The 27600-nt window shown below is 45.1% G+C and overlaps 1 protein-coding gene and 1 non-coding gene across 19 annotated transcripts in view; both read left to right on the top strand.

The window, feature by feature from the left end:
* The window catches only part of NAP1L4 (nucleosome assembly protein 1 like 4), a 49820-nt gene that overhangs the window by 8281 nt on the left and 13939 nt on the right, over window positions 1-27600 (top strand). For 12 of the 18 annotated variants that reach the window (XM_070565781.1, XM_070565780.1, XM_070565782.1 and 9 more), the window contains exons 2-9: window positions 10551-10581; window positions 11474-11532; window positions 13770-13869; window positions 16879-17020; window positions 17252-17338; window positions 18926-19057; window positions 22247-22318; window positions 26910-27049. In XM_070565781.1, coding sequence (XP_070421882.1) covers window positions 10551-10581; window positions 11474-11532; window positions 13770-13869; window positions 16879-17020; window positions 17252-17338; window positions 18926-19057; window positions 22247-22318; window positions 26910-27049 — 763 coding nt within the window. Of the gene's footprint in view, window positions 1-828; window positions 1228-8044; window positions 8381-10061; window positions 10166-10550; window positions 10582-11473; window positions 11533-13769; window positions 13870-16878; window positions 17021-17251; window positions 17339-18925; window positions 19058-22246; window positions 22319-26909; window positions 27050-27600 lie in introns of those variants that run through there. The other 6 variants (XM_070565783.1, XM_070565791.1, XM_070565785.1 and 3 more) reach the window with 4 other exon arrangements.
* Window positions 23010-23132, top strand: LOC139074663 (small nucleolar RNA SNORA54). Its single transcript, XR_011524297.1, has one exon. It is a non-coding gene; the product is annotated as a small nucleolar RNA SNORA54 (small nucleolar RNA).

Raw genomic sequence — 27600 nt, 5'->3', positions numbered from 1 at the left:
TCAGATAGGTACTTTATGGGTGTCGAAACCAAGGTTACACAGCTAGGAAATGATAGGGATAGGATTCAAACCCACATCAAAACCAGATTATTGTGTATCTGCTTTGTTCTAAACATTGGGTTCTGGGTTGGTGGTGGTGGTTTAAGTCTTCAAGATTATTTTCTTTCCCATTGTTTAAGCTCATTGTTTTGTTTGTTTTTCTCTTTCTATCCTTGATTTGGCACCTTTTTATTTTTTTGAGAATGTCTTGTCGGGTTTAACTTAACTGCTTTGTCATCATGTCATCAAAAATAGCATTAAATTGCACATGCCTTCACATAGATGAAAAATAAATTGTGTCATTGTGTCACTGCAGTCTCTTAAGTTGGCGTGGTGTCATTCCATGGGAAGGTGAACTTCTTTGGCCTGTGTCCTGCAATAGGGTGTTTATTCATTCAACAGATATTCATTGTGCCTAATGGTGTTTTGGGCCCTGGGACTACATAGTGAACAGGATAGAAGGCGTATTTTCTCACTCTGTTTCTAGACAGTGGATTTCTTGGGAATGCTGCTGAGCTGCGGCAGTCCTGACCCTGACTGAGCTGTTGATTGTCATCTGTTCCAACAACAGCAACAATAATGTTGAATTGAGCAGATGGAAGTGGCAGCAGGAAGTGAAGTGGTTGGTGATGGTAGGGAAAGGCAGGAAGGTCTGGATTTGAAATGTGAAATGATTTTAATCTAAAATGGAACCAAAGGATATGAAATGGAGACTCTTACATGCACACCGTCCGAAAAATGAAACTTAAAGACTGTGAGACTGATTTCCTATAAATGCTTGATTTACAGATTGAAACTTATCCTCCAACCAATGAGTATCTGCCAAGAATCTCTCCCCATCTTCGAGCCAGTGAATTTGCTGCATGGTCCCTAACTGGATTTTCCCCTTTTGCACTCTGCTCATAAAAGCCACCAGCCCTAAACCGTCAGTGCATTTGCCTGTACCTCACTGCAGTTCACGTGTCTTGAATTACACTTCCTCTGCTATTCCCAAATAAGCTCAATTCCTGGTAACTGGAACTCGCCTCAGTTTACCTCCTTTTCAGTTGACATTACATGGTGTCAGAAGTGGGATCCAAAGGAGACAACCACCAAGGAATGACGGGCAACCCCCGGAATCAAGCACGGTCTGCACACTTGAGCCCTTTGCATTCTTGGCCTCCACAGGTTGCTATAACTTTCAGTTTGGTAAGTCTCCTCTCAGATCTCAAGTCCCCTCCTTTTGTTCAAGCTCTCTGACTTCGAGATCTGGATAGGGACAGATTGTTCTGGTGAGTATTGTTTTGCTCTGAATCTGATAATGGGATCCTAGTCATCTAAATATTCTAAGGGTGGCCCCCCTTCAGGAACCCCAGCCGATTTTATGTTATGTTTATTTCACTCCTTCCTCATGCACGTTTTTGACTAAATGGACCAGTCTTACTAAGGATAACTTAGAATTCCAGGGGCCATTATGGGGAACCTTTGATCTCTCCTAACTTGTTTTTCTCTGAACTAAGTTAGAAGACTACGGCTACAAAATTAAACAATCCAAATGGGACCGCTATTTTAATTGGTATCTCAAGGCTTCTAAACGTGTTTAGGATTCTAAAATTGCCTCCTTACAAAATGGTGTTTCCAAATTGACTGAAGCAGATAAACAGCTAAAGATGAATAAAAAATGTCAGAGGCCTCTTCCTTGGTGCTTGCCGAGGTCTGTCCTCCCCAACTGTTCCACCTCCCCTGTGCCGCCTCCTTATCCCTCCCCCCAATCTGAACTTCCTTCTTTCCTGTCACTGAAACCTCACCAACCAAGCCCATTAAAACCTTCCCTTTCAAAATTAGACCTTCTGAGGATCCTGCTAAACCACCCCAAATTTCCTACCCCATGGATAAAACCCGAGCTTAGAGATATAATTAAGGACTTTCCCAGAGTAGCTGAGGATCCCCATAGATTTGCGGAAGAATTCAATATTGTAACCCTGACTTACCAACTTGGTCTCTCTGATCTATCAGTCAGTCCACATGTTTGTCGGAGAAGGTCAAGCCCGGTACTGGTTTAAAACTGCTGTTTGGGAAAACCCCAGACAATCTGTAGGGTTTAAACTACACCACCTGTTTTTATATGACCAAGCTCACAGCATAGCCAAAAGCCTATGTGAGGGGGCCGGCCTGGTGGCCCAGCGGTTAAGTGCGCATGTTCCACTGCACCAGCCCGGGGTTTGCCGCTTCGGATCCCAGGTGCGGACATCGCACTGCTTGGCAAGCCATGCTGTGGTAGGTGCCCCACATATACAGTAGAAGAAGAGGGGCACAGATGTTAGCTCAGGGCCAGGCTTCCTCAGCAAAAAGAGGAGGATTGGCAGCAGATGTTAGCTCAGGGCCAGGCTTCCTCAGCAAAAAGAGGAGGATTGGCAGCAGATGTTAGCTCAGGGCCCCATGGCTTAGTGGTTAAGTTCAGCATGCTCTGCTTCGGGGGCCTGGCTTTGCAGGTTCAGATCCTGGGCGTGGACATACACCACTTGGCATAGATCTTAGCTCAGCTAAATCTTCCCCAAGCAAAAAGAAGAAGATCGGTAACAGGTGTTAGCTCAGGGCCAAGTCTGCCTCACCAAAAGAGACAAAAAGAACCTGTGTAGAATGGGAGACAGTGTCGACGCTGACCTTGTCGTTCTGGCCAGTCAGTTGGCTCATACCCCAGCAAATGATGTCAGAAGACAGACAGCTCAGATTCTGAATCTCCGTCTCCAACAGACGTAGACTCTGCAGCAGATCTGTCCTATAGGACCGTGTCGTTCTTGCAGAAAATCTGGTCACTGCGAGAAGAACGGCTGTAAATTGCAATCCAGACAGTTGTAACCCTCCCAGAACCAACTGCCAAACCCAGCCCCGTGTTGGGACTCTGAGGACATCCTCAGTCTGAGGGACTGTTCCCCGTCCTGCCATTAAGTAGGCTGGGGCAGACTGCCCTCCAGATCCGAGACACGCTCTTTATGGTGTTAATTGACGCAGGGGCCACCGTGTCAGTGCTCAGCCCCACTGCGCTTCAGTGGTCCCTTCCTTGGAATAATACATATGTTCAAATAGTGGGGCTCTCAAAGCATAACATGTCCGTGTTTCTCAGCCCGTATCTTTTTGTGTGGGACCTTCGCAAGACAAACACCCATTTCTCCTCAGCACTTCGGCTCCCCTACATTTATTAGGACAGGATTTCCTGGAGAAATATGCTGCCATTTTTTCTCTCCAAAGGGGGAATATCCCTTGAGTTAAATCCAACACTCGGGAGAATTCAACCCCGTTTGCCTTTATTGTACTCTACAAACCAAAGAAGACCAAACTTTGGACTCATCCGCACTGTTAAACCAAGTACCCCTCACTCTTTGCACAAAATCCTCAGCAGACGTAGGCAGAATTCATAGTACCCCTCCCGTTAAAATCTGGATTGACTCCTCCAAACCTCTCCCATGGATACACCCATGTCCTATAAACGAAGCCTTACAGGATGTAAGGCCCGTCATAGGAGACTATAAGGCCCAAGGACTCGTTATCCTTTGCAGTACCTTCCTTGTAATACCCCTGTTTTACCTGTAAAAAAAAAAAAATCGCTGGTCAAGGGTGGAGATTTGTCCAGGATCTTAGGGTGATAAACAACATGGTAGTTCCTCACTGCCCTAATCCCTAATCCCCACATGCTGTTGGCGTCCATTCCCTACTGGAAGCAGCCTTTTCAGTGTGGTTGACTTTGCAGTGCATGTTTTGTATTCATGTTGGTAGAGGTTGTCAGTGTCTCTGCCTTTACCTGGGAAGGACAATGATATACCTGGACAGTCATGCCCCCGGGCTTCACTGAGAATCCTCCTCACAAATTTTAAAGCCTGACTTAAATGATAGAATTCTCTGGAGGCTTCACCTTACTACAATATGTGGATGATTTGCTTACCCTCCCAAGACTCCTCACAAAAAGACATTGTTTACTTGTTTAAAATCTTAGCCGTCAAGGGACATAAGGTCTTGGAGGGAGAGTCACAATTTGTCTGAACTCAGGTTTGGTATTTAAGACATTTAGTCACATAACAGGGGCTACGCCTAGAGCCCAGTACACTTCAACCATTTTAAGCTTTCCAAACCCCAAAACTAAATGTTGGTTATGGGGTTTTCTTGGGCTAGCTGGTTACTGTCACAGCTGGATTACAAAATTCTTTTTTTTTTTTTTTTTAAAGATTTTATTTTTTCCTTTTTCTCCCCAAGCCCCCCAGTACATAGTTGTATACTCTTCGCCGTGGGTCCTTCCAGTTGTGGCATATGGGACGCCGCCCCAGCGTGGCCCGATGAGCAGTGCCATGTCCGCGCCCAGGATTCGAACCAACGAAACACTGGGCCGCCTGCAGCAGAGCGCGCGAACCTAACCACTCGGCCACAGGCCAGCCCCGGATTACAAAATTCTTAATGGCTCAGCCCCTATATGCCTTACTGAAGAATGCCAAACCTGATCCTCTTGTTTGGATGACTAAGATAACTTGACCTTGAAGACCTTGAAGGAAACTTTAATAAATCCACTTACCCTTGTGGACCCAAATTATCAGCTACCTTTTTTCCTTTTTGTGTATGAGAACGGAGGGAATGCCTTTAGAGTAATTACTCAAAAACATGGGGGCTATCACCAACCCCTAGGTTACTACAGCCAAAAATTAAATCTGGCCCAATGATTACCACCCCTGTGCCTTAGAGCCATACCTGCTACTGCTGTTTTAGTAAAGACTACAGCAGAGATAGTCATGGGATCCTCCTTGACCGTGTTTATACCTCGCACTGTCGAGACTCTTGAATTCACACCATACTCAACACTTTCCGGCAAGCTGTCTTACCTCCTATGAAATCCTCTTACTAACTGCCTCTCGTATCACTCTTGTTCTCTGTAACAGTCTCAACTCTGCTACCCTTCTTCCCTCCTCCCCTGATGGCATTCCCATGACTGTCTGACTTTCAAGGATCACCTGTTGACCCCTCGTGATGACTTAACAAGAAGTGTCTTTGATGAAACTGATCCTTCCTGGTTTACTGATGGGTCTTACCTAAAAAATGAAAATGGTCAATTTTGTGCTGGGTGTGCGAGATCAACTCCATTCAAGGTTTTAAGACTGCACCCTCGCCTTTGGCTACTTCACCTCAACAAGTTGAATTAGATGCCCTCACCCAAGCATGAATTTTCGTTGAAGGCAAGACAGCACACATCTATACTGATAGCCAGTATGTCTTTGGAGTGGCCCATGACTTTAGAATGTTATGGGAACAATGAAATTTCCTCACTTCCAGTGGAGATAAAATTAAGACTGAACCTTATGTATGAAATCTGTTGGATGCTGTACTACTACCAGGAGCTCTAGCCATCATTAAAGTCTCTGGGCATTGCAAGTCTGAGTCACTGCAAGTCAGAGCAAACCATCTTGCTGATACCTCTGCGAAAAACACTGCCCTTATGAGATTTGTCGACCTCTATCACAGTCCAAAAGACTATTCTCCCTGGCGAGGACCTAAGGGAAGTGACCAAGGAATTACAACAGCTAGCCTTTGAAGGGGAGAAGCAAATTGGAAAGCTGAAGGCTGTTGGTACAGTGAAGAAAAGGGACTCTGGTTTGGACCCGTTAATAAGCCACTCCTGCCAGGAAAATCTAAAAATCTTCCCTTACTGACCACTGTATGTGAATTAAACCATTGGTCCACTGAGAAAATGGTAACATCTATGAGTCAGTATTGGTGGGGAAACATCAGTAAGGCCACAGAAAATGCTTGTCTTGCTCCATCTGTCCTGAATTCAACCCAGGGAAACCTATTTGCACCACCTCGAAACATTTTAGTTTACCCAGTGGACCATTTGAGGCCTGGCAGATGGGTTTCATACAGTTGCCCCCATCTCACAGATATAATATGTTCTAGTAATGGTTTGTATGTTTTCACATTGGACTGAAGCATTTCCATGTAGAAGGCAACTGCCTCTTCTGTAGTTAACATCCTTTTAGAAAAGATTATTCCCACTTGGGGAAGCTCCCTGGAACTCCATAGTGACCAGCGTCACTGGACAGGTACCTGGACAAGTCTGCTGTCTGGCCGGTTCTGTAGCATTTCCAATGTGTTTATTCTCGGTCTTCAGAACTAGTCCAGTGTACAAATGGAATTAGAAAGATCCAGTTGGCTACATTAGTTGAAACTCTCCAAATACCTTGGCCGAAAGTACTGTCACTGGTTCTTCTAAACCTTAGATCTACTCCATTAGGGACTCAGGAACTCTCACCCTTTGAAATAATCACGGGATGGCCAATGCCTTTAGCCCCTGCTTCCTTTAACCCACAACTAGTAAAAGGTCACATAATTCAGTTTCACAAGGGTCTAATTAAATCCACTGGGCGTAATCATGCAATGGTGGAACAGTCTTCGCACAATGTGCTCCCAGGAGATGAAGATGTGAAACATGACACTTTACAGCTTGGAGACTTCATCTGTTGGAAAAGGCGTCTCCATAAAGACTCCCTCCAGCCTCGTTGGAAGGACCTCTACCAGGGGTACTGACTAACCCCTGTGCCCCAAGCTCCGAGAGACGGACTCCTGGATTCGTGTGTCCCATCTAAAAGCCCCCAAACCTGAGTGGACCTGCACCCCAACTGGTGACTTAAAGCTAAAAATTTCCAGGGACTAAAGCAATGGCATCAGAAGTGGACAGCTTTCCCAAAATATCTGGACCAGGCCTTAGCTTCATTCTGTATGGCTCAACTAAATCATGCTGCCTAAAGTTGTAATTGTCCTTTCTCTGGCCGCCTTGCTGCCCTTAGTTTGACAGTTATGTACCCCTTCGTTCCCACCTTAAAAAACTCTCTTGCTGTTTTTTGGATTTGCTCCAGAGTTAATAACACTTAGGAGGAACCTGAACTCATGGGGAATTGAGCAAAAATCTGGTGAATGGTGGGAACTTAGTTCAACCTACCTTCTCCCTGGAAAGTCCCGAGACCTTTTCAGAACCTCATCCACAACAATCAAACTCATCTGTTAGTCTAAATATATCAAAATTTAAGATGTTCCTGTAACCATTCCCACTGCACTAACAAAACCAATTATGTTGTGTGTAAATGATTGTTGTGGATCATGAGATCTCTTTTATTCCAGGAAAAAAAAAATCTGGGCAAAAGGGCCTACTTATGCCCTCTCTTTAGGAAACACTGGTTCTTTCTGTGTGGAAGAAATGTTTACTCCATGCTGCCCCTTAAATGCAGAGGATGCCGTGGAGTTGCCCTCACTCCTGATGCCAAAGTCATGAAAATCCTTCCTTCCACCACCTGTGTATCCAATCTGGGGTCTTTCTCCTCCCAATTTAGAAGAGCACATCGTAGCTGAGATGGGTACAATTTGGGGTGGATGCCCACAAACACTCCCATAGTAGAAAGAAAGGAATTTGGACATTCCTTTACCTGAGTCTTTTTCCCTTGTGATAGAGTAGAAGGACTTGAAAAGGCAGTTTGGAATCTCTCCGTAGTCGTGGCTACTACCTTTAATGTTTCTATTAGACCTTTCGGCTATCAACAAACCCGAATAGGCAGCCTAGTGGAAGTGGCCTTACAAAACCACAGAGCCCTAAACCTCCTCACGGCACAGCAAGGGGAAGCTGTGCCCTGCTTGGGGAAGAGTGCTGTTTTTATGTTAACAAATTGGGGAAAATAACGCAAGAACTAAAAATAATGAAAGATAATATAAAACTTAACTGACATATGCCAAGCCCCAGGGACCTGGGACATTTTCACCCTGTTGAATATAGGCAGCTGGGGAAATTGGTTGAGAAGTTTAGTCCAGTCAGTAGCTGTAATTGGACTTATGGCCCTGGTATAATCCTCCTAATTAAATTTCTGCTGCCTTGTATTAGCAGGCAAATCCCTTCCTCCCAGATGTACAAATAAATCTGTTTGTACAAATAGATTCGTACATTTAGTACAGATGTATAAATAAGATCTATGTACAAAATAAAGTTCTTTTTTTTTCCAAGGCTTGTCCTGAAGCTCAGCTGACCATGGAAATGAGCTGACCACCTTGGAGGAACATGACCCGAGATTCTGCATTTCTCAGTCCTGTTGTTCAAATGAGGCCAAATATTTGCTAGCCATTTTCCTCCTCCATGGGACACACAGTTACCTTACAGCATTCAACATCTCTCTGATTAAGGAAGATACCCATGTGATAAGGTTGATCAGTAATGCTTTCTGTGAAAGATTTTGATCAAAAGGGGAGGAATGTGAAAGGATTTTAATCTAAAATGGAAACAAAGGAATATGAAATGAAGAATCTCACGAATATGCCCTCAGAAAAACGAAACTTTAAGATGGTGAGACTGATTACCCATAAATGCTTGCTGTATAGAAGATTGAAAATTATCCTCTGACCAACGAGCATCCACCAAAAATCTCGACCCATCTTTGAGCTAGTGCACTCTGCATGGTTCCTAACTGGATTTTCGTCACAGAGGTCCCTTGCTAGTATAGGAGGAGTTGGAATTAGCTGTGTTACTTAATGAGGGGTGTTGACTGGGTGAAGACTGGAGTCTGTCCCTTAAACTGGACAGTTTAATTAGACCAGGGCCGTTAAACGAAGCACTGGCAGCTGCTTCAGGAGAGAGGAGGCTCCTGGTGATGAGTGTGTGTAGGCTGCAGAAGGCACTACTGGGGTATTGTTAGACCGTGGAGAGTGTTCATTATGCAGCCAAATTACAGTTGCTGTCAGTGTGGAACTAGTTGGCAGGAGGTCTCAGTATCCATTCATACTTTGACACAGAAATCCTACTATCGAGATCCTACTATTGTCATATAAATAATAACTCGGGGATGGGCAGCTATATAAATATGTTTGTATAACGTAAATATATGATAAACTATATGTTCATAAAGACATTATCAAAGCTATATCAGGGGAAAACCCCTCAGTATTTAACAACTGGTAAATGGTAAGTGTATTAGCTTTTAGAATGTTGTCATCAAATGTTATTTTGAAGACCTACACATTTTGCATTTATAATATGTGGGAAAGCAGACTATAAACTTGGGAATACTCTGATTGCAGCTATATGCATGTAGCAGAGTGCAAAGGACCATGATGTGAGAATAGGAGTGGTGAGGTAGACAGAACTAGAAAGTGCAGGAATTTGGATTTCTGTGTGAAGTGACTTGGGAATCAGCAGAAGGTGATAGGGACCACTGAAGGGTTTTTGAAACCCTTCACAAACCTGGGGCCGGTGTGGGTAACTGGCAAGGTGATGGTGTGCGTATGGCCAGCTGTTGTCGTATTTGTTGCATTTTATTTCCTTCTGGTTTTCATCTGCTTCCTTAAATCATTTAGCATTTTGAAAAAGATAATGTAACATTTGCATAGTATTTTATTATTTTGTTTTACCCTAAAGCAGTATAATTGAGGGATTTGGGCTTTGCTCAAATACCTAAAAATGAAACAGTAACCAGTTGTCAGCCTGGAACAACCCTTCAGAGAGGTTCTGAAGTGTTTACTGCATCTAAGATTAAGGAGCTTCATCACCAGACCTCTGGTTTATTTTACATTTGACAACTTCTTTTAGCTAGGCATTTAGATAGGGTTTTGAAACTTCATTAATATAAAATTCTTCTTTTTAAGAGGTAAATGTCCTGGAGCCCATTTTCAATATTTATAGGCAGAAAGTCATCTTATCTGGAGATAGTCTTTTTTTATATGTGTCTTGTAAAAGTGGAGTCCTGAGTATGTTACTTAGTGTTTTTATACCAGCTCTGCACCTTCAGGGTAGAAGTCATAGAGCGTACAGAATACTCAAAATGTAAAAATCATCCTGTGAGAGTTTGAAACAAGATGTAAATACCAGTAAATGCTTTGAATTGTTCTAAAATAATTGGTCTAGCATAAATACATGTTCCTGTTGCTAAAATTTATTATGGAGATAAGGTAAATTAGAATTGATTAATTGGGGTCTGGCCCCGTGGCCACGTGGTTAAGTTCACGTGTCCTCATTTGCCGGCCCAGGGTTTCGCCGTCTTGGATCCTGGGCGTGGACCTAGCACCGTTCATCAAGCCGTGGTGAGGCAGCGTCCCACATAGCAGAGCCAGAAGGACCTACAACTAGGCTGTACAAGTACTGCTGGGGGGCTTTGGGAAGAAGATTGGCAGCAGATGTTAGCTCAGGTGCCAATCTTTAAAAAAGAAAAAGAATTGATTAATCGTTCTTCCTCTGAAGTCTAGTCATGTTAGTGCCAACAAGAGACATTTTGTATGAGTAAAATTTGCATGCACTGAAATGCACAGATTCTAAGTGTACGATTTGATGAGGTTTGACAAGTGTATATATCCAAGTAACCAATACCCAATTCGAGATGTAGAACGTTTCCACCCCCAGAAAGATTCCTCTCCCACCTCCCAGTGCATCCTCGTCCTCCGTGAACAACCGAGGAGCACATATGAAAAACTTTTTGTTTGTGAATATTGGTAATGTTAATTGTTACAATTATTTTGATTTGTAGGAGATAAAGACATTCAGATGGCAGATAACAGGTAAGCCAAAATAGATTTTGTTTATTGGACTTTAAATTTTAGTTGATGAGCAAGAGCCAAGCCATATTTCAGTAAGCATCATTAGAAGTTTTAGCTGGTGACTCAGGGGGGAGGGGAGTGTGTGTCTGTGTGTGTCTGTGTGTGTGTGTCCATAAAGAAATTACTTCAGACATGAAAAGTTTCCCAAATACTGATCCTTAAAGCCTTTTGTGTGAAGCGGTCCTTTTGCCCTCTGGGCTTTAACATCTCCCTGGTGGAGTCATACGATCGACTTGACACCATCCTAACGTTCTGTAGCCTCTGGGGTCAAGGAAAGATTTTGTTTGGTGGATTGATCTGAAGGTCACATTTGGTTGTGTATAGTGTTTGATGTGGTTTATTTTTGGTGAGAGAGATGTATCCAGGCATCTTTGAGAACTGTTAGACCTATTTTTATGAAGTTTAATTGTTTTTAGAGACTGTGTGGCCAGCCGACAGAGCCGCTGTGGGCACTGTGTCCTAACAGCTTGGTCAGGCGGCTTTTCTTTGGTCGCTTTAGCAGCTGACTGAACTGTAGCATGCTTGGTGGTGGGTTTAGTGGGTTTGATTTGAGGACAGGAGCAGATTTTTTGAGGAAAGAAATTGGAGAAATGAAAACTAAGAAGCTTCGGCCGGGGTTGGAAATTAGAACTGTGGGGAAGGGTATGGGGGGTTGTTAGCTAGTAGAATTATTTTTAATAACAAAGAGGAAAGTATCTTGCAGATAACAGACATGCGTGTCCATAGTTCTCTTCCACCCAAATCTGAAGTCACAGTAGAGACATCTTAATATGTTAAATAAGAAAAGTGCCCTTGGGCTACTTGTCTTTGGAACTTTCTTTACAGTAATACTTTTTTAAATATATTGTTTCAGTTTTTCAGATGGGGTTTCTTCAGATTCCTTGGAAGCTGCTAAAAATGCAAGTAACACAGGTGAGTTCATGCACACGGAAGTTAACGGGAGGGTTTTCGTGCAGAGCAGAGGCTCCTGCTCTCGAGCCATTTATTAGAATAATGCAGGTAGCACAAGTAAAGGCTAGCTGTACTCACAGATTCTAAGAAAGTCAGAGTGATGAAAATCAGTACTGTGTTTTAAAAAATTTTTATTATAGGGAATTGAGACTCTGCAGAAGTGAATTGGATAGCATAGTGCACCTCTGTACCCACTGTCACTCAGCGTCAGCCTTAACGGTCACCTGCCAGTCTTCACCTGGGCTCTTCATTCTCTTCCCCTGATTTTCTGAAGCAAATCCCAGATATCGTGTCATTTTGTCCAGAAATTCCTAGATGTGTTATTTTTTCCCTCCATTTTCGAATCTATGCAGTCATACTTTTTTTTTCCCGTGAACTGTTTGAAAGCAAGTTGTGGATCCTGGCTCTTTTTCCCTAAAACAATTTAGTGTAAATTTCCTTAAAACTAGAATGAATTCTCCTAACCACAGTGCCATTATCACAACCCAGAAATTTAACATTGGTGGAAGACTATTAGCTAATATACAGTCGTGTTGTATTTCCCTGTTTTTCTCAGCAGATCTTTCACAGCTGTACACTACACTCAAATCCGGGACTCCCCAAGGATAATGCACTGCGTGTGCTGTCTCCTTTGTTCTAGAGTCACCCCCCACCTTTTTTTTTTTATTAATGTTATGATAGATTGCAACCATGTGAGATTTCAGTTGTACATTTTTGTTAGTCATGTTGTGGGTACACCACTTCCCCCTTTGTGCCCTCCCCCCACCCCCCCTTTTCCCTGGTAACCACCGATCAGATCTCCTTGTCAATATATTAACTTCCACCTATGAGTGGAGTCATATAGAGTTCGTCTTTCTCTGACTGGCTTATTTCGCTTAACATAATACCCTCGAGGTCTATCCACATTGCTGCAAATGTCACCCCCCACCTTTTATATCCTTCATTACAGGGACACTTCAGCAAGGCATGTGCCCAGCTGTCTGTAGAATGCCTACACTCTGGATAGTCTGGCTTCCTCCTCATTAGATTCAGGGTAAACATTTTGGCAAGACTCATACAGGTGACCTGGTGCAGTGGCAAGTGCGTTTAGACCTGTGACAGTCAATACTGAGGTTGATGACTTGGTTAAGACAGTGTCTTCCAGATTTTTCCATTGGAAGGGTCCTTTTAGTTAGTAAGTTGTTGGGTGCCCTGTGGGTATCCCGTTCTCCATGAGACTTTTACGTAGTGGGTTTAGCACCCATTGACGATTTACATTTTACGCATGTATACAGTTTTCTACCTACACGATTATATACACTAAATACACATACACAGTGCTTCGTTTAGTGGTTGTGTTTGTTAAAATTGAGTGTCTACTGGGTGTATTCTGCTGCGCACATCCCTTTCTTACAGAAGGATGGGGAGAACTCCCACATATGGACTACCTTTTGAGTCAGGGGTGGGTACTGAGTTTGGATTCTGGACGGTGGCAATAAGGGAATTGGTTCAACAAACACTAAGTCTGTGCCGGGAACCAGGTGTTGTACTGCTCCGTGGTTACAGCTGAGTAAAAGAACACCTACTTCCCTCTTGGTATCTTGTTCATTGAAACAGTACAAATGTGTGTGAGCTATATAGACAGTGTGGCCACGGAGGCAAGTGACTTTTAGTAGGGGGATGGCCCAGGGGCCTTGTGGAGGAGGTGGATTTGGGCACAAGGACATTGTAGGTTGAAAGTCTGGCACCACCGGTGAACTGGTGAGAGTCGGGCTTTCCTGGAGTGTGAGCTGGAGCACAAGTGGGTGCTGATTTACTCTGAGGAACAGGTGCCTTGTCCCTGGCCTTGGCTTCTGGGCTCCACCGTGGGACTTGGAGAGAGAAAGTGAGGTGACAGGAGATAGACCACCTGAATTTAGGAAGTGATGCTGTCCTCAGTTGGGAGATTTGGGGCTTAAACACCTAAGGTGAGAACCAGTAACCCTTAGGTACCCTTCAGTAGATTTATAACCACCTCCTCAGGCAATTAACATAAAGTATCAAATGCCTTTAAAATAAATGTTAAATATTTTCGAAACAGATGTTTTCAAAAAGCTGCTTGCTCTATTTAGAATTTAGATAAACAAAGCTAAGTAGATTATGTATTGGTGATTTTTGACTCTTGGCTGTTCTGGTGGTCTTATTTTAAATATTTTGGCCTTGTTTTTCACTCTTGGTAGAAAAGCTCACAGATCAGGTGATGCAGAATCCTCAAGTTTTGGCAGCTCTACAGGAACGACTTGACAATGTCTCCCACACTCCTTCCAGCTACATTGAGACGTAAGTATGCTGTGAGTGAGACGTGATAGAACTTGGAGAAACAGAAAAAACCTATTATGTTTCCCAGTTCCTTAGAGTCGGAATAAGTGTATTTTTCGTTCAGCAGACATTGCCTGCTGAGAGCCAGGCGCTGGGCTTCCAAAGACTCTGGAGGAGGGGCCCAGATCTGTGGAAAGAATAAGCAACATGTTGAGTCATCTGCTAGGTCTACACATAGTGCCATCCTGTGGCGATTTTAGAGGACGTGACAGCTTATGTGAGTCATGCGGGACAAGAAGGAGTTAGCAGGGGAAGGACGTGCCAGGCAGAGGGCGGAGTGCTTGCTCCTCCACGTGGCTCTGGTTAGCTAAGAGAACCACTCCTCCCTGGCTCCCCGCCACGAGCTGGCAACACCAGAAACTGCTGTTTTAGAAGGCGTCTGTGTCCTGATTTTTTTCTTAAGCTTGGCACCTGAGCTAACAACTGTTGCCAGGCTTTTTTTCCCCCTGCTTTTTCTCCCCAAATCACCCCAGAACATAGTTGTATATTTCAGTTGTGGGTCCTTCTAGTTGTGGCACGTGGCACGCTGCCTCAGTGTGGCCTGATGAGTGGTGCCATGTCCTTGCCCAGGATCCGAACCAGCGAAACCCTGTGCCGTTGCAGCGGAGCTCGCAAACTTAACCACTCAGCCACGGGGCTGGCCCCGCGTGTCCTGGTTTTATTGAGGGGGGGACAATAAGGACACCCACCTTGGAATCCTAGGACAGCCCCCCTCAGGGCCTGGCTGTCTTGCTTCTGGAAGGGATGAGCAGCTACTGGGCTTCTGTCTTCCGGTCAGACAGAGCTTGGTCTCAGCTGTCCTGCCCTCCGCAGTGGTTCCCCTACTCAGGGCTTGGTAGTGTTCCCCAAGGCTGCTGTCATGGGGAGGGGACCCTTGGGATCTGCTTTGCCTTATAGTGGGTTCTCTGGGCGCTGACTCAGTGGGGCAGGGTTTTCAGATTTTGCGCACTGAATCACTGGGCTGTAGTGAGACTGGGCGGCAGTACAAGAGCTGAGGATGAGTAGTGGTTTCTAGTCTTCTGGCTTTAGAAACCGAGTAAGTGGGCAGCATGCTCAGAGAGGAGATGCAGGACTGCGAACAAGGTCTCCTGGAAAGAGGAGTGTTCCACTTTGGACGGACTGCACGTGGAGTGCCTGTTGCAGGAGGAGAACAGTGTGTAGATACTGTAACTGGCTGGAGGGTGGCCAAGGAGGGTATCAGGGTCCAGTTTACTTAGAATCCTTCTTGTTTTTACTCCATTAAGAAGATTTGAAAAGTTAAAGTATTTTATTTTATTTTTTTGAGGAAGATTAACCCTGAGCTAACTGCTGCCAATCCTCTTCTTTTTGCTGAGGAAGACTGGCCCTGAGCTAACATCCATGCCCATCTTCCTCTACTTTACATCTGGGATGCCTGCCACAGCATGGCGTGCCAAGCAGTGCCATGTCCGCACCCGGGATCTGAACTGGCAAACCCCAGGCTGGCGAAGTGGAACATGCGCACTTAACCGCTGTGCCACCAGGCCGGCCTCTGAAAAGTTAAAAAATTTTAAATCGTGCAGTTAATGAAGAAAAGAAGCACAGGTGTTACTCTCTACCATTTTGTTAATGCTAACTCTGCTGCTTCCTTGTTCTCTTCCACCAACAGTAGTCCTAGAAAGGTGACTCCAGTTGGGAGTCTGGTGAAGGACCTTACCCTGAGTATAATTAAGGCCTGTGTACTCATACCCCAGGAGAGGGGTCCTTTGTGATTCAGGGCTGTTTCATTACTTTCTAAACTACTCTGTGTGGGAACTGCCTGGTACTTGTGCTGTGCGTGGCTGGAGGATCAGTAAAGTGTGCAGACTAGTGCCAGCTCTGCCCTGAGGACTCCGCCCAGGTGGAGGCAAACTCAGAGGGCAGGACCCAGGCCCGCCCAGGGGGTTGTGTGGGTCTGTGACAAGGCCCAGGAATCTGCTGTTCCTTCCAGATTGTGACCAAGGGTTTCAGGTTAAAGAAATAATTGTGTTGGGTTTAAAATGGCTTTTTTCTTCTGATTTATAAAAGTAATACATACAGACTAAAATATTTCTTATAATATAGAAAGGTATCAAAAGGCAAGCTGATAGTTATCTGACTAGAAGACAACAACCGCACTTGTCTGGTTGTCTCCCGTTTTCCCTCGGCATGTCTGTCTGTGTCATGTGACACTGAGCGTTCTTGGATAGTGTGACTGTGGACAGGCTGTGTTTTAATCCTGTTCAACTTGGCATTGTTTCTAGCTTTTCACTCTTGCAAATAATATATCAGTGGACCTTGCAGTACATAGATACTTGGTTATTTCTTAGGATAAATTCTTAGAAGTAGAGTTACTGGATCCAAAGTACATTTTCAAGCTTCTTGTGTGCCCTTAAAAAAGATGAGCCAGGGGCCAGCCCCGCAGCCGAGTGGTTAAGTTCGCGTGCTCTGCTTCGGCAGCCCAGGGTTTCATCCGTTCGAATCCTGGGCCCCGACATGGCACTGCTTGTCGAGCCATGCTGAGGTGGCATCCCACATGCCACAACTAGAAGGACCCACAACTAAAAATACACAACTGTGTACCAGTAGGGCTTTGGGAGAAAAAAGAAAAATGAAATCTTAAGGAAAAAAAAAAGAAAGATGAGTCAATGAGATGGCTTATCTCCTTTCAGCCTCAACAAACCTGGGATTTTTTTTTTTTAATTGCTAGTTTGTTGAAAAGACAGCAGTTCTTTTAAATTTACATTCTTTTGGATATCTTGTGAGTTTGGACCTTTTCTTCCCTGTTTGATTATTTGTACTTTTACTTTTGTGAATTATCTTTTCAGCTTCCTTTTTGTTTTTTCCTATTGGGATGTTTGTCCTTTTCTTAATTTTTAGCTTTTAATTGTAAGGATGTTAATTCTGTGTTAACCTAAATTTCTCCCAATAAAATTGAGAAGCGTGCTGCCTCATTTGGCAGAGATGGATGTTACGTTTTTTATTCCCTCTTAGTTTACCTAAAGCCGTCAAAAGAAGAATCAATGCCTTGAAACAGCTTCAGGTGAAGTGCGCTCATATAGAAGCCAAGTTCTATGAAGAAGTCCACGACCTGGAAAGAAAGTATGCAGCTCTATACCAGCCTCTCTTTGACAAGGTAGGGAGCTCTGTTAGTAAATGTAATTAGTATCTTTCACATCTTTCTTTACATAAAATATCCAGACTTAGTGAATTGTTGAATGTTACTCTTTCAGCCCTAAAACTTAGAATTGTAAAATAAGTTACGAAAGCACCAGTTTTCACAGTCTTTTCATAGACATTATTTACAAACTCATCTTAACTCAAGTTTCTGAATAACTTAACATAAGAAGGTCTTGTTTTTACTCAGAGAAGGGAATTCATCACTGGTGACGTTGAGCCAACAGATGCGGAATCAGAATGGCACAGCGAAAGTGAAGAGGAGGACAAACTGGCGGTAAGTTGTCTTTACTGAGTGCAGCTTACGTTCTGTTTGAAAACTGTTAGGAATCAGAAACCTCTTTAGCTGGTTTTTAATCACTGATACAGCTTTATAGGATAGAGACCTCCTGACAGTAGGTGCTCCTTCACCCTCAGGTGGGTTGAGATTTCTTCTCGACAGTGAGTACTGAGCAGCCCCTGGCCTGGCATCTGGCTTGATGTGCCGTCAGTCAACATGATGAACCAGACACAGTCTCCCCTCTCTACTGTCTATAGCTGCTCTCTAGAGTACAGTGACCCTGCTTAGGGACCAGCAGTGGTGAGGAAGTAGCCAGGGTGCCTCTAGCCACTTCACGTTGGTAGATTGCAGGCCCTTTGGTAATGTGCCCTGTCCATCGCCTGCTCACAGCCTTTTTCTGGTGACAGATCCCATCCCACTGCCACACAAAGTCCCAGCATGCCACAAGATTACCTTTGCTGGCCTGATTTTATGTTTGGGAGAAAAGTAGCTTTTTTCTCTTCTGGGCTGGGATTGGTACCAGAAAGTCTCACAGCACTTAGCTCTCTCTGATGTCTTTTTTTTTTTTTTAAGATTGGCGCCTAAGTTAAGATCTTTTGCCAGTCTTTTTCTTTTTTTTCCTTCTTCTTCTCCCCAAAGCCCCCCAGTACATAGTTGTATATTTTAGTTGTAGGTCCTTCTGGCTCTGCTCTGTGGGTCACCGCCTCAGCGTGGCGTGATGAGCGGTGCCATGTCCGCACCCAGGATCCGAATCAGTGAAACCCCAGGCCGCCGAAGCGAGTGCGCAAACTTAACCACTCAACCATGGGGCCGGCCCCAGAACAGTAGCTTTTATCCTATACTATTAACTTTTAGGGCTTTTTTTTAAGTGTATGGTAGTTTGGCTAGCTGTATATGTTTTTGATCTTTTAAAAATAGTGGAACCTGGCCTAGTTGAAGCCATGGCTGTGGATCACAATAGTTGTGAATCAGTTCCTTATTGCTCAAGAAAGACCTGCCTCTGTTCGTTTTAAAAGCCCCTCATGATCATTTCCTCACAAGACTCGCGTGTGAGGAAGCAGCCACACTTTGCTCTGGCTCCACTGAGTGTTGTGTTAATCTCCTGCCTTTTCCCTGGGGCCATGACGTTAGAAAGACTCCCCTCCACGTTGCCACCACTGTCATGATTGTCATCACTGTCTTCTTAGACTGGGCCCTCCAGGGTGCTTGGCATTGTTTTGTGGCTGAAGACAGGGAGTCTGCATCTGGTGGTAGGTGATTGTCCCCGGGTGGACGTCTAAAAGAGCTAGCACTGGACAGCCTTTCCCAAGTTTGGTGGCATTGTGTCATCTCTAGCTTCTTGTTCCCTTGGTACAAAGTTATATCATGAACTTATGTCTGGATGGAATGCCTTGAATGCTTTGTCCTGCAGAAGCATTTGAAATTGTGAGGTGCACAGTGGTCTGAGAGATACAGATCCAGAGAACAAGGGTTTTAATAGAAGTTGGTGTGGGATTCTGAAATTATATTCTGCACTAAGTCATTGAATTATTTGTCAATTTGTTGTCTTGTGATATGTTCTGTTTTGCATCTTTATTTTTTTAGGGAGACATGAAAAATAAAGTAGTCGTAGCAGAAAAAGAAGCAGCAACAGCAGAAGAGCCAAACCCCAAAGGAATTCCGGAGTTCTGGTTTACCATCTTTAGAAACGTAGATATGCTAAGTGAATTAGTCCAGGTGAGCAGATTTCCACCTTGCAGAGAGATTTTGGTCTTAAAACTATTTATTTTTTGAACAAGTTCACTGAGTGTTTAATGATTCTCCATTGTGGGTGAAAAGGCACTTTCTGTGACCGACCCCTCAGGTGAGTGCTCTTGGTCTCACCAGGACAGCTTATTACTGCTGGAACCCTCCGTGTGACCTTGTGGCAGTTGTAGTGGAGAGGGCAGCAGCTCTGAACATTAGTCAGCACTTGTAGTCGGCTTACTTCCTAGGAAAGGTCTGTTACCTCACCTCCACAAAGCCTGTTAACAGGTCCAAGACCCGTCTTCGTCCTCCTGTGATGTGAACAAGCAGGAAAGTGTGAGGATGGGAGAGCAGAGTGGAAAAATGGATTTTGTGCAATGAAGGGGTGTGTGTGTGTGTGCGCATGAGCATATTTACATGCCTGCACACTCTCACTGGCACGTCCTTAAACCTCTCCTTTGATTGATCTTTGAAATTTGAAATGGCCCTGTTGTGTACCCTTGCTAGTTGTATTAAATACATAGCAAGTTTCTAATATTTTCTTATCATTTCTCTTGAAAAAGTCTCTATTTAAAAAAAAAGTTGGAATAGGCAGTCATTCTGTTTTTTGTCTTGCCTTGTCAGGCTTTCTGTAATGAAACGATGAACCAATTAAAAGGTAACAAATTTGACTTTCCTTGAACTGAATTATGGTAGAAGTTTCTAGAATACAGAAACAAGTATGCCCAAAGTCTCATCACCTGATTTGTTGCCTGGGGTCCACAGAGATGGTCATCTCTGCATCTGGACTTGATCCAGACAGGTCAGCACGGTGCTTCTCACATCAGAGCACAGCCGTGGTGGCGTGCAAACAGGTCTCCTGGACTTTGCGTGAGATCTCACAGTTAGGTTTATAAGGGCTTTCAGAAACTTGTGTCACTGCTGCCTCGTTTGATGCTTACCTGTAACCAAAACTTAAGAAAGGATCGAAGGAATGTGTTTCTTACTCCTTCCAAACTCAGGGGACATCTAAAATATGTGGCTCAGAGTAGCCTCTCTTTTCCCATCTGAGCTTCCTTTTCATATGAAAAGGTGGGGTTTAAGAAAACTGGACCCTAGGGGGCCGGCCCGGTGGCTCAGTGGTTAAGTGTACCCGTTCCACTTTTCAGTGGTCCAGGGTTCGTTCGCCAGTTCAGATCCCAGGTGCGGACATGGCACCGCTTGGCACGCCATACTGTGGTAGGCGTCCCACATATAAAGTAGAGGAAGATGGGCCTGGATGTTGGCTCAGGGCCAGGCTTCCTCAGCAAAAAAGAGGAGGACTGGCAGTTAGCTCAGGGCTAATCTTCCTTAAAAAAAAAAAAAAAAAACCTTACTTTTAAAGGAATGCCATGAACCAGAAATTCGCTGGGAAAATGGAATAATTATGCTAGAACAAGATTCTCACCCTGGCTGTATGTTAGAATCACCTGGGCAACTTTAAAACTAAATAGCAACATCAGTGCTTTCCCCACCTCCAAGTCAGTGAGCATCTGGGGTGTTTGTGGAGGTTCTTATCTGATTTTAATGTGCCCCACGGGTTGAAAATGCCCGTGCCTATAGAGCAGTCGGAAAGACTCCTGAGTTAGTTTTTCTCATACTTTAATAGGCCTACCCATCACTTGGGCATCACACAGAGATGCAGGTTCTGACTCTGGGTCTGGGTGGGCTGAGGGCCTGCACTTCTAATATGCCCCCAGGTGGTGCTGATGCTGCTGGGTGGGCACACACTGATTGGGGGCAGGGTTGTCATGATGTGGGCTTTTTGGTGCCAGTTAGGTGACTTGATTGGGTAACCTGGCTCCTGGTGGTGCCTGGCCAGCTAGTTAGTAATCCAGGGATGACCATGGCTGCTTCCCCCATAGCATTTCCTTGGGTTTTGAGAGTAGTACCACAGTTAGCCATGTGTTAATGAGGTGTCTCTTTTCATTCTCCCCAACACCTCTATGTTAGTGCCAGTGCTTTTGAGAGTCTCCTTATTTAGGGCATTGCATTATGCTCTGGGCCATATGAAGTTCTTGGCCCTCAAGATACGTGGCTGGTTGAGGAATTTAAGAACATAATGGTAATTTCATGAATTTTGGGAAAATACCAGTGGGTACTGCGAGTTTGAGTGGGCTGAATGTGAAGATCCTGCTCCGTGTATTTGGAAAGCATCCTAGTGATCACGTCCGTCTCGGCAGTTTAGAACGAGGCGTATGTGCCAGACAGCACTGTGCGTAGTCTGCAGGCCCATTCTTATGTGCCGACTTGAAAAACTGTTTTTGGGTTATTTTTTGTCTAAACTTGCTAGATACCTTTGTTGTTGCTGTTTTTTGTTTTGTTCTATGTTAAAGGAATTTAAAATTGGGAAGTGGGTAGTTTAGTTATAAGACAATTTAGAACTTAATGGAACCTCAAGAAGTCCTTAGGCTCTGTCCCCAGGCTTCAGGGGTGAAGGTTTCAGGGGTGAAGTAACTGTCTTACGAATGAAACACCTGTGTTAGTACTCGCTTACTGGGTCTCAAGCCTCCTCATTCCTTTTCAGATTTTTCCGTCCCCTGGACTTTCTCAAATGACAGACATTAGTAAATTCTGAGTTTAAGTAATGGTCACCTGTAAAAGCATATCGCGCTGTTAGAAGCTCTTGTGTAGTGCCTGCGGGTTAGGTCTCAGACATGCTTTGTGAGTGTCCTTGGCTGTGACTGACTGTGTGTGTTGTGGGTTTGGGATATTTATTGCCACGTGCCATAATGAGGGGACAGGGCCTTGGCTTCCAAGGCCAGTGGCTGATCTAGGCGTTTCTTCTGTCTCTTGAGAGACAGTGAGGTCCAGCAGTCTTATTTGATGGCATTTTTGATCCCCGTATGCAGCGGCAGCTGGTGGTATGGAAGCAGTCAGGGCTCTTGCTCCTGGCATTGAAGACCTGCCCTTCCTGCCTGGCATTGGTGGTTACCTGTGCTCTCTGCCAGAGGAAGATGGCATCTCATTGCTTCCACTCTAAGACTGGTAGTTGGTGAACAAATTCAGGTGGCTTCCTAGGAGTTATTACCTGACAAGGACAGAATTCCAACAGGGGTAATTATCCAGCAGTTAGGAGTGTATGCAACAGTGACTCAGTGAGGAAATGTGTATTGTTTTTAAAAAGCCCACTAGAGATTTCTTTTTTCTCTTTGTGACTAGGAATATGACGAACCAATCTTAAAACATCTGCAGGATATTAAAGTGAAATTTTCAGACCCTGGACAACCCATGGTGAGTACTGGTTGTTTGAACTGGTCGGCATCAGAAACGATCAGGCCACTGAGGGTAAGGGGTTGGAGCCAGGGCAAGAAATCCACACGTGGCCCCTCACTTGCAGCGTAGACTCAAGCGGGACACTCACCGAGAATTATGAGGGCTCTCACGTTGCCTTTATGGGCCTCACCCAGCAGTATGTGCAGCCTGACAGGTCACTCAGGCCACAGGCTGCTTGGTAGCAGGTGTAGGAGTCAGACACAGGATTGGACTCCTCAGCCGTGGTGCCCGCTGCCATGCTGTGCTTTCTGAGCTGGTCTGTTTCCTCTGTCAGATGGGGTGATATCCTTTTCCTAAGTGTCTCCCAGGTTTATGAGGATCTAATGTTTATAAAGCAGGTTTAAAAGGATGCTAGGTCTATACTCACGTATGAGCAGCACTAACAGAACTCCAAGATACTGATGAAAGAAACCTATGAGGTTTTACCTTAAGAAATAACTGCCGGTAGATAAGAGTGGAAAATGTTTCCCTGGTCTTTGATTTGTCACAAAACACCTCTCTCCAAAATCCTTGCTGTAGTGTGTTATGTTAGGGTTAGCGGGCGGGTCTGCCTGCCAGTGAGCGAGAGGAGTCTGACCTAAGCCAGCTCCTCTTTGAAGGAGTCTGGGGATGGGGGCACGCCATCCTACCTGAGGTGGGGTCCTCGTGGGAGCACTGTTCGTGACCTGTTAGTCTGGCTGTGGCTTACAGGTTCCATTCCAGTGCTACAGGAGTTCCAACGACACATGACTGACTGACTGGTGGCTCTCAGCTTCAGGTCTTGGAGACAAAGTGCCTGGAGGACTGTGGGTTAGGTATCTGGGGGTGGGCATAGGGGCTGGGACCTGGGGTCGATCTCCTCCTCCCCTTGCAGAGCACCAGCCCCAGCTGGCAGAGGAGGCAGGGGCGAGTGGGATTCTCCCTCCTAGTCCTGCAGGGATGCTTGCTGGCGGCCAGGGGCGGGGACACACCTGCATCCGTCCATCCCTTCCACTTTTCCTGTCTGCTCCGCTCTGGGCTGTGCCATCAGCTCTCCCTCTGCAGGTGGGGGCGTGGGCCCGAGGCAGAGGGAGGCCTGTGCAGGCTGAGGGCCATGCTGGAGCGGGGGAGCCCTGCTTTCCTGCTGGGGCTTATCTCAGGGCCTTCCTGCTGCCTGCACCCTGTGCCGAGGCTTTCCCCCGGCGCCCCCTAGAGGCCCAGTGTGCCGGCGCTTGTTGTGGTTTGTGTGGATTCTCTCCCTGTGGGGGTGTGTGCACGTGGATGTGTGAGTGCTGTTTTAAGATTTTGTGTGTTTTGTCCTCTTTCTTCTTTCTCACCTGTGAGTCATCCAGACTCAGCTTACCAAGTTTTCCCCTCTGGATCAGTTCCTTTTTTCTTCCTTTGCTTACTGGACGGGTGTTTGATGATTCCTGGGTCTGCTTCTTCGTTTCTCAGTCCATCTGTCTTGTGTTGTCCTTCTCTTACAGTGGCTCAGAGACAGGTTGGAGCCCTGGTGTGGTAGACCGTGAGCCAGTCTTCTTTTCCCTTTCTTGTTACTTCTCCCATTGTAAAAGTCATATGTGCTTACTGTAGAAAACTTAGAAAACACAGAGAAGTGTGAAGAACACTGTACAAATTTCTGTCTTCTAGAAATGACTGTCAGCAGCTTAAGGAGTTTCCCCATAGTCTTTGTCCTTTTCAAAATTATTATAAAATATCTAAGGCATTAAAGTTAGAAAGAAAAACAAAGCCATCGAGCATGAGATTGAAGCACATGGGTGCCATGCCCTCCTCATCTCCGGATCACTGCTCTTTCTTCTCCAGGCCCGCCACGCCGGCACTGGAGCACAGTGGGGTGACAGCGCGTGGACAGCGAGACACTGCTCTCTCATGTCACACAGGCTCTGCTGGCATTCCCCAGACTTGCCACCACCACCCCATCCTAAATCATTGCATTACGATCAGCACACTTGAACCTAAGTCTTTTGTTTAAGTTTCTGGTGATTTCCTAGTTTAGATTCCTTTTAGTAATTACTGAGTGAGAGGAGATGAACTTATAAGGCCCAACGGTGGTTCACTTTGCATTCCTGCTAGCAGTATTTTTTTTTACTCATTCTTTTTTGTAATAATAATCTTTTTCTGTCTTTCTGTTTTGAAATGATTTCAAGGTTAGATCAGAGCTGCAGCAGCAGTGCACAGCATCCAGTGTGTCGTTGGCCTGGACTTGGCTTGTCCGTGTTGACCACATGGGCGTGTTGGGTGGGGACCACTTCCTAGTCTGCTCCGCAGGAGGATTGGCAAAGACAGTAGCAGCTGTGTTGACTTTGCTGGGCAGAAGAGAGGTCTAATTTTACACTTAAGTGCCAGGCGAGTGGGCGTTTATCCAGTGTTTATGGCTGACTGGCTGTGGGCGTGTGAATGAGGTCGCCTCATCCTTGGGCCCTTCTCTTTTGGAACGTTAAGCACTTTCTTTAATTCATTCCCAGTTGTGTTAGGGTTTCTTCTGACTAAACAGAGGCCTAGGGAGAGAAAAAATAGAACAATATGAAGAAGAGAAATACCACACTTGGTTTCGAGAAATGATGTGGGAAGAGAAAGAAGAAAATACATAATCTGTACGAGAGCAGGGAGTGACAAAGGAACAAAATGTAAGCGTGCCATTTGCTGCCAGCCGGTCCGCTAGGTTTCCTGTCCTCTTTGTGATGTCAGCCTTCCACAGTCCTGGGGTAGGAGCATTCTCTCCGCTGACTGCCTCCCTGCCTTCCCTCCGTGTGTCGGCTTCTGTAAAGCCCTGGGGTGCTGGAGCGGGGTGCAGGCGATGCCTTCCTATGCTCTCGTGCCCTGTGTGCCGTCCTTTCCTTGCCAGGCTGTGGTTTGTGCTCGGTGACCACCCCACCAGCCCACACTGCTCTTGCGGAGGTCAGTGGAGACCTCCTGGCCAGATCGTCTGCCATCCCTTCCAGAAACTGGGCTGTCCCCCTGATCCTCGAGCCACCTGTGTCTGTACTTCCTAAGCCCTCAGGCCTCTCTCTTCCTTCACTCCTTTGGAGAGTTCTTTTTTTACTTCCCCTTTGTGGAAGTGGTTTGTTTTTAGTCTTTATTTTTTTTCACAATTGATGACTGTACCGTTATAATAAAAATGGAGGGGCCGGCTCCGTGGCCGAGTGGTTGGGTTCGCGCACTCCGCTGCGGTGGCCCAGGGTTCCGATCCTGGGCGCGGACATGGCACCGCTTGTCAGGCCACGTTGAGGCAGCGTCCCACATCCCACAACTAGAAGGACCTGCAACTAGGATATCCAGCTATGTATCAGGGGGGTTTGGGAAATAAAGCAGGGGAAAAAAAAAAAAAAAAAGATTGGCAACTGTTGTTAGTCCAGGTGCCAATCCTTAAAAAAAAAAAAAAAATGGAAACAACTAACATTTAGCAACCATTGCCTGTAAACCTGGCCCTGTTCTAAATGCTTCCATGGATTAATCTTCGTCAACTCACAGAGAGAGAGAGGATCGTCATTTCCATTTTACAGAAGAGGAAAGGAAAGTGCAGAGACATTGAGTAGCTTCCCCAAATCACACAGCACTTAAGGGCAGAGGAATTTGAACCTGGGCTGTCTGAACCCACAGATTGTCTTGTAGACTGTGTCTGTAATAGAGTTTGCTTAACCAAGGTTGTCTTTTTCCTTTATCCGTAGGGCTGAGGTGAATGTCTCTGCACGTATGGACACATCAATACGTGCATGGGACAAATTCCTCAAAAGAGAATTACTGAGTTAGAGAGTTTTTGTTTTAACTTTATTAATTTTTTGGTATTGCCAAATTGTCCTTTGTAAGCCTTTTGATAGTATGTGAGCGCACCTGGCTTTCCAAAACACTCGCAGCACTGCATATTATTCCCTGTACATTTTGTCCAAACGGGGGACAGCTCATTTTATTTTTCGTTTATTTTGTTACTTGTGAGCATGAATCTCTGTCTTGTGATAACAATTTTGTACACACCTGTCCATTTTTCCCGTTGTGAATGTCTCTCCAGATTTGTAGAGTGCTTTGTGAGTGAAGGATGAACTTGTCCTTTGTGTGGTTTGCAGAAGCACAGTCAGTGCCCCCCCCCACGCCCCTGGGGTCTCTTCGTGGCAAAGAAAGCAGTGTTCTACCTGAGTCCAAGAGGAAAGGAGAGGAGGGCAGGGCTCCTGGTGCCTGCTTTCTCCCTCCAGGCCCCCCAGCCCACATGAGCTCGGGGCAGCAGACAGAAGCTGGGGTTCCTTGGGAGAGCTTGAGGTCCAGTGGGAAGCAGACGTTAGCGGGCACATGCCCTCACTCGGGGACTGAAGGGCCATAGGGGTTTCCCTCAGCCTGGCATTTGTGTTTTCACCTGGTGCTGGTGTTTTTCTGCAGTAAGAGTGTTTTCTTGTTATGTGCCCATATCTGTTGAGCTTTTGAGTAAGGCTTTCTGCCTGTGGTGTCCTGCTTAAAGAGGAGCTGGTTTCCAGTAAGTACTGTGTAGTTCATAAAACTGTCACTAGTTATTTGTTGATTAAAACTGTCACTAGTTATTTGTTGATTTCAAGTGATGCTAACCCTGAGTTTTTGTTTTTAGTCTTTTGTATTAGAGTTCCACTTTGAACCCAACGACTACTTTACCAATTCAGTCCTGACAAAAACGTACAAGATGAAGTCCGAGCCAGATAAGGCTGATCCCTTTTCCTTTGAAGGTCCTGAAATAGTTGACTGTGACGGGTAAGGAAATGCTATTTTAACTTCTTTTTGCAAGACAAAAGCAGGAGATGATTTTAGAACTTTACAACTAAGATAGAAATTAGGAATAAGGCAAAAAGTCTTTAGTTTGCTTGAAAGTTAAGTAGACGAAGCTTTAAACTAACTGAGTTTTCCCTTTGGTGCTGGGATGGTCAGCACTGGGAAATGTATCATATAGTTACACGTGCCAAGGTTTGGGATAGTGGCCCAGTTTCCTCATTTTAATGAGGGGATTGGGTTCTCTAGTCACCTTAAATGAAGCTGTGATCATCGACTGATAAATTACCCTCAGCAAGTATTTGTTGAGTGAATGAATGAGTCAGTGCAGGGCAGTTTTGATTAGTTGCTTGCCTTGGAAATTGGTGGCCCAGTTCGATTGGTTGAATCATGACGGAGCACCTTGGGGATTTCAGTCTGTAGAGCACCAGAGAGAATGTGGTTTGGAGTTCATTCCTCTTGGTTTGTTTGAGACCGTTTGAGAAATTGTTTTATCCTTGAATTGAAACAATTATCCCTCTTCACTGGAACCAAGT

The sequence above is a fragment of the Equus przewalskii genome, chromosome 11 (genome assembly GCF_037783145.1).
Source record: "Equus przewalskii isolate Varuska chromosome 11, EquPr2, whole genome shotgun sequence".
NCBI lineage: Eukaryota > Metazoa > Chordata > Mammalia > Perissodactyla > Equidae > Equus > Equus przewalskii.
Note: the sequence above shows the minus strand (reverse complement) of the source record. Positions and strands in the feature narration are given on the sequence as shown.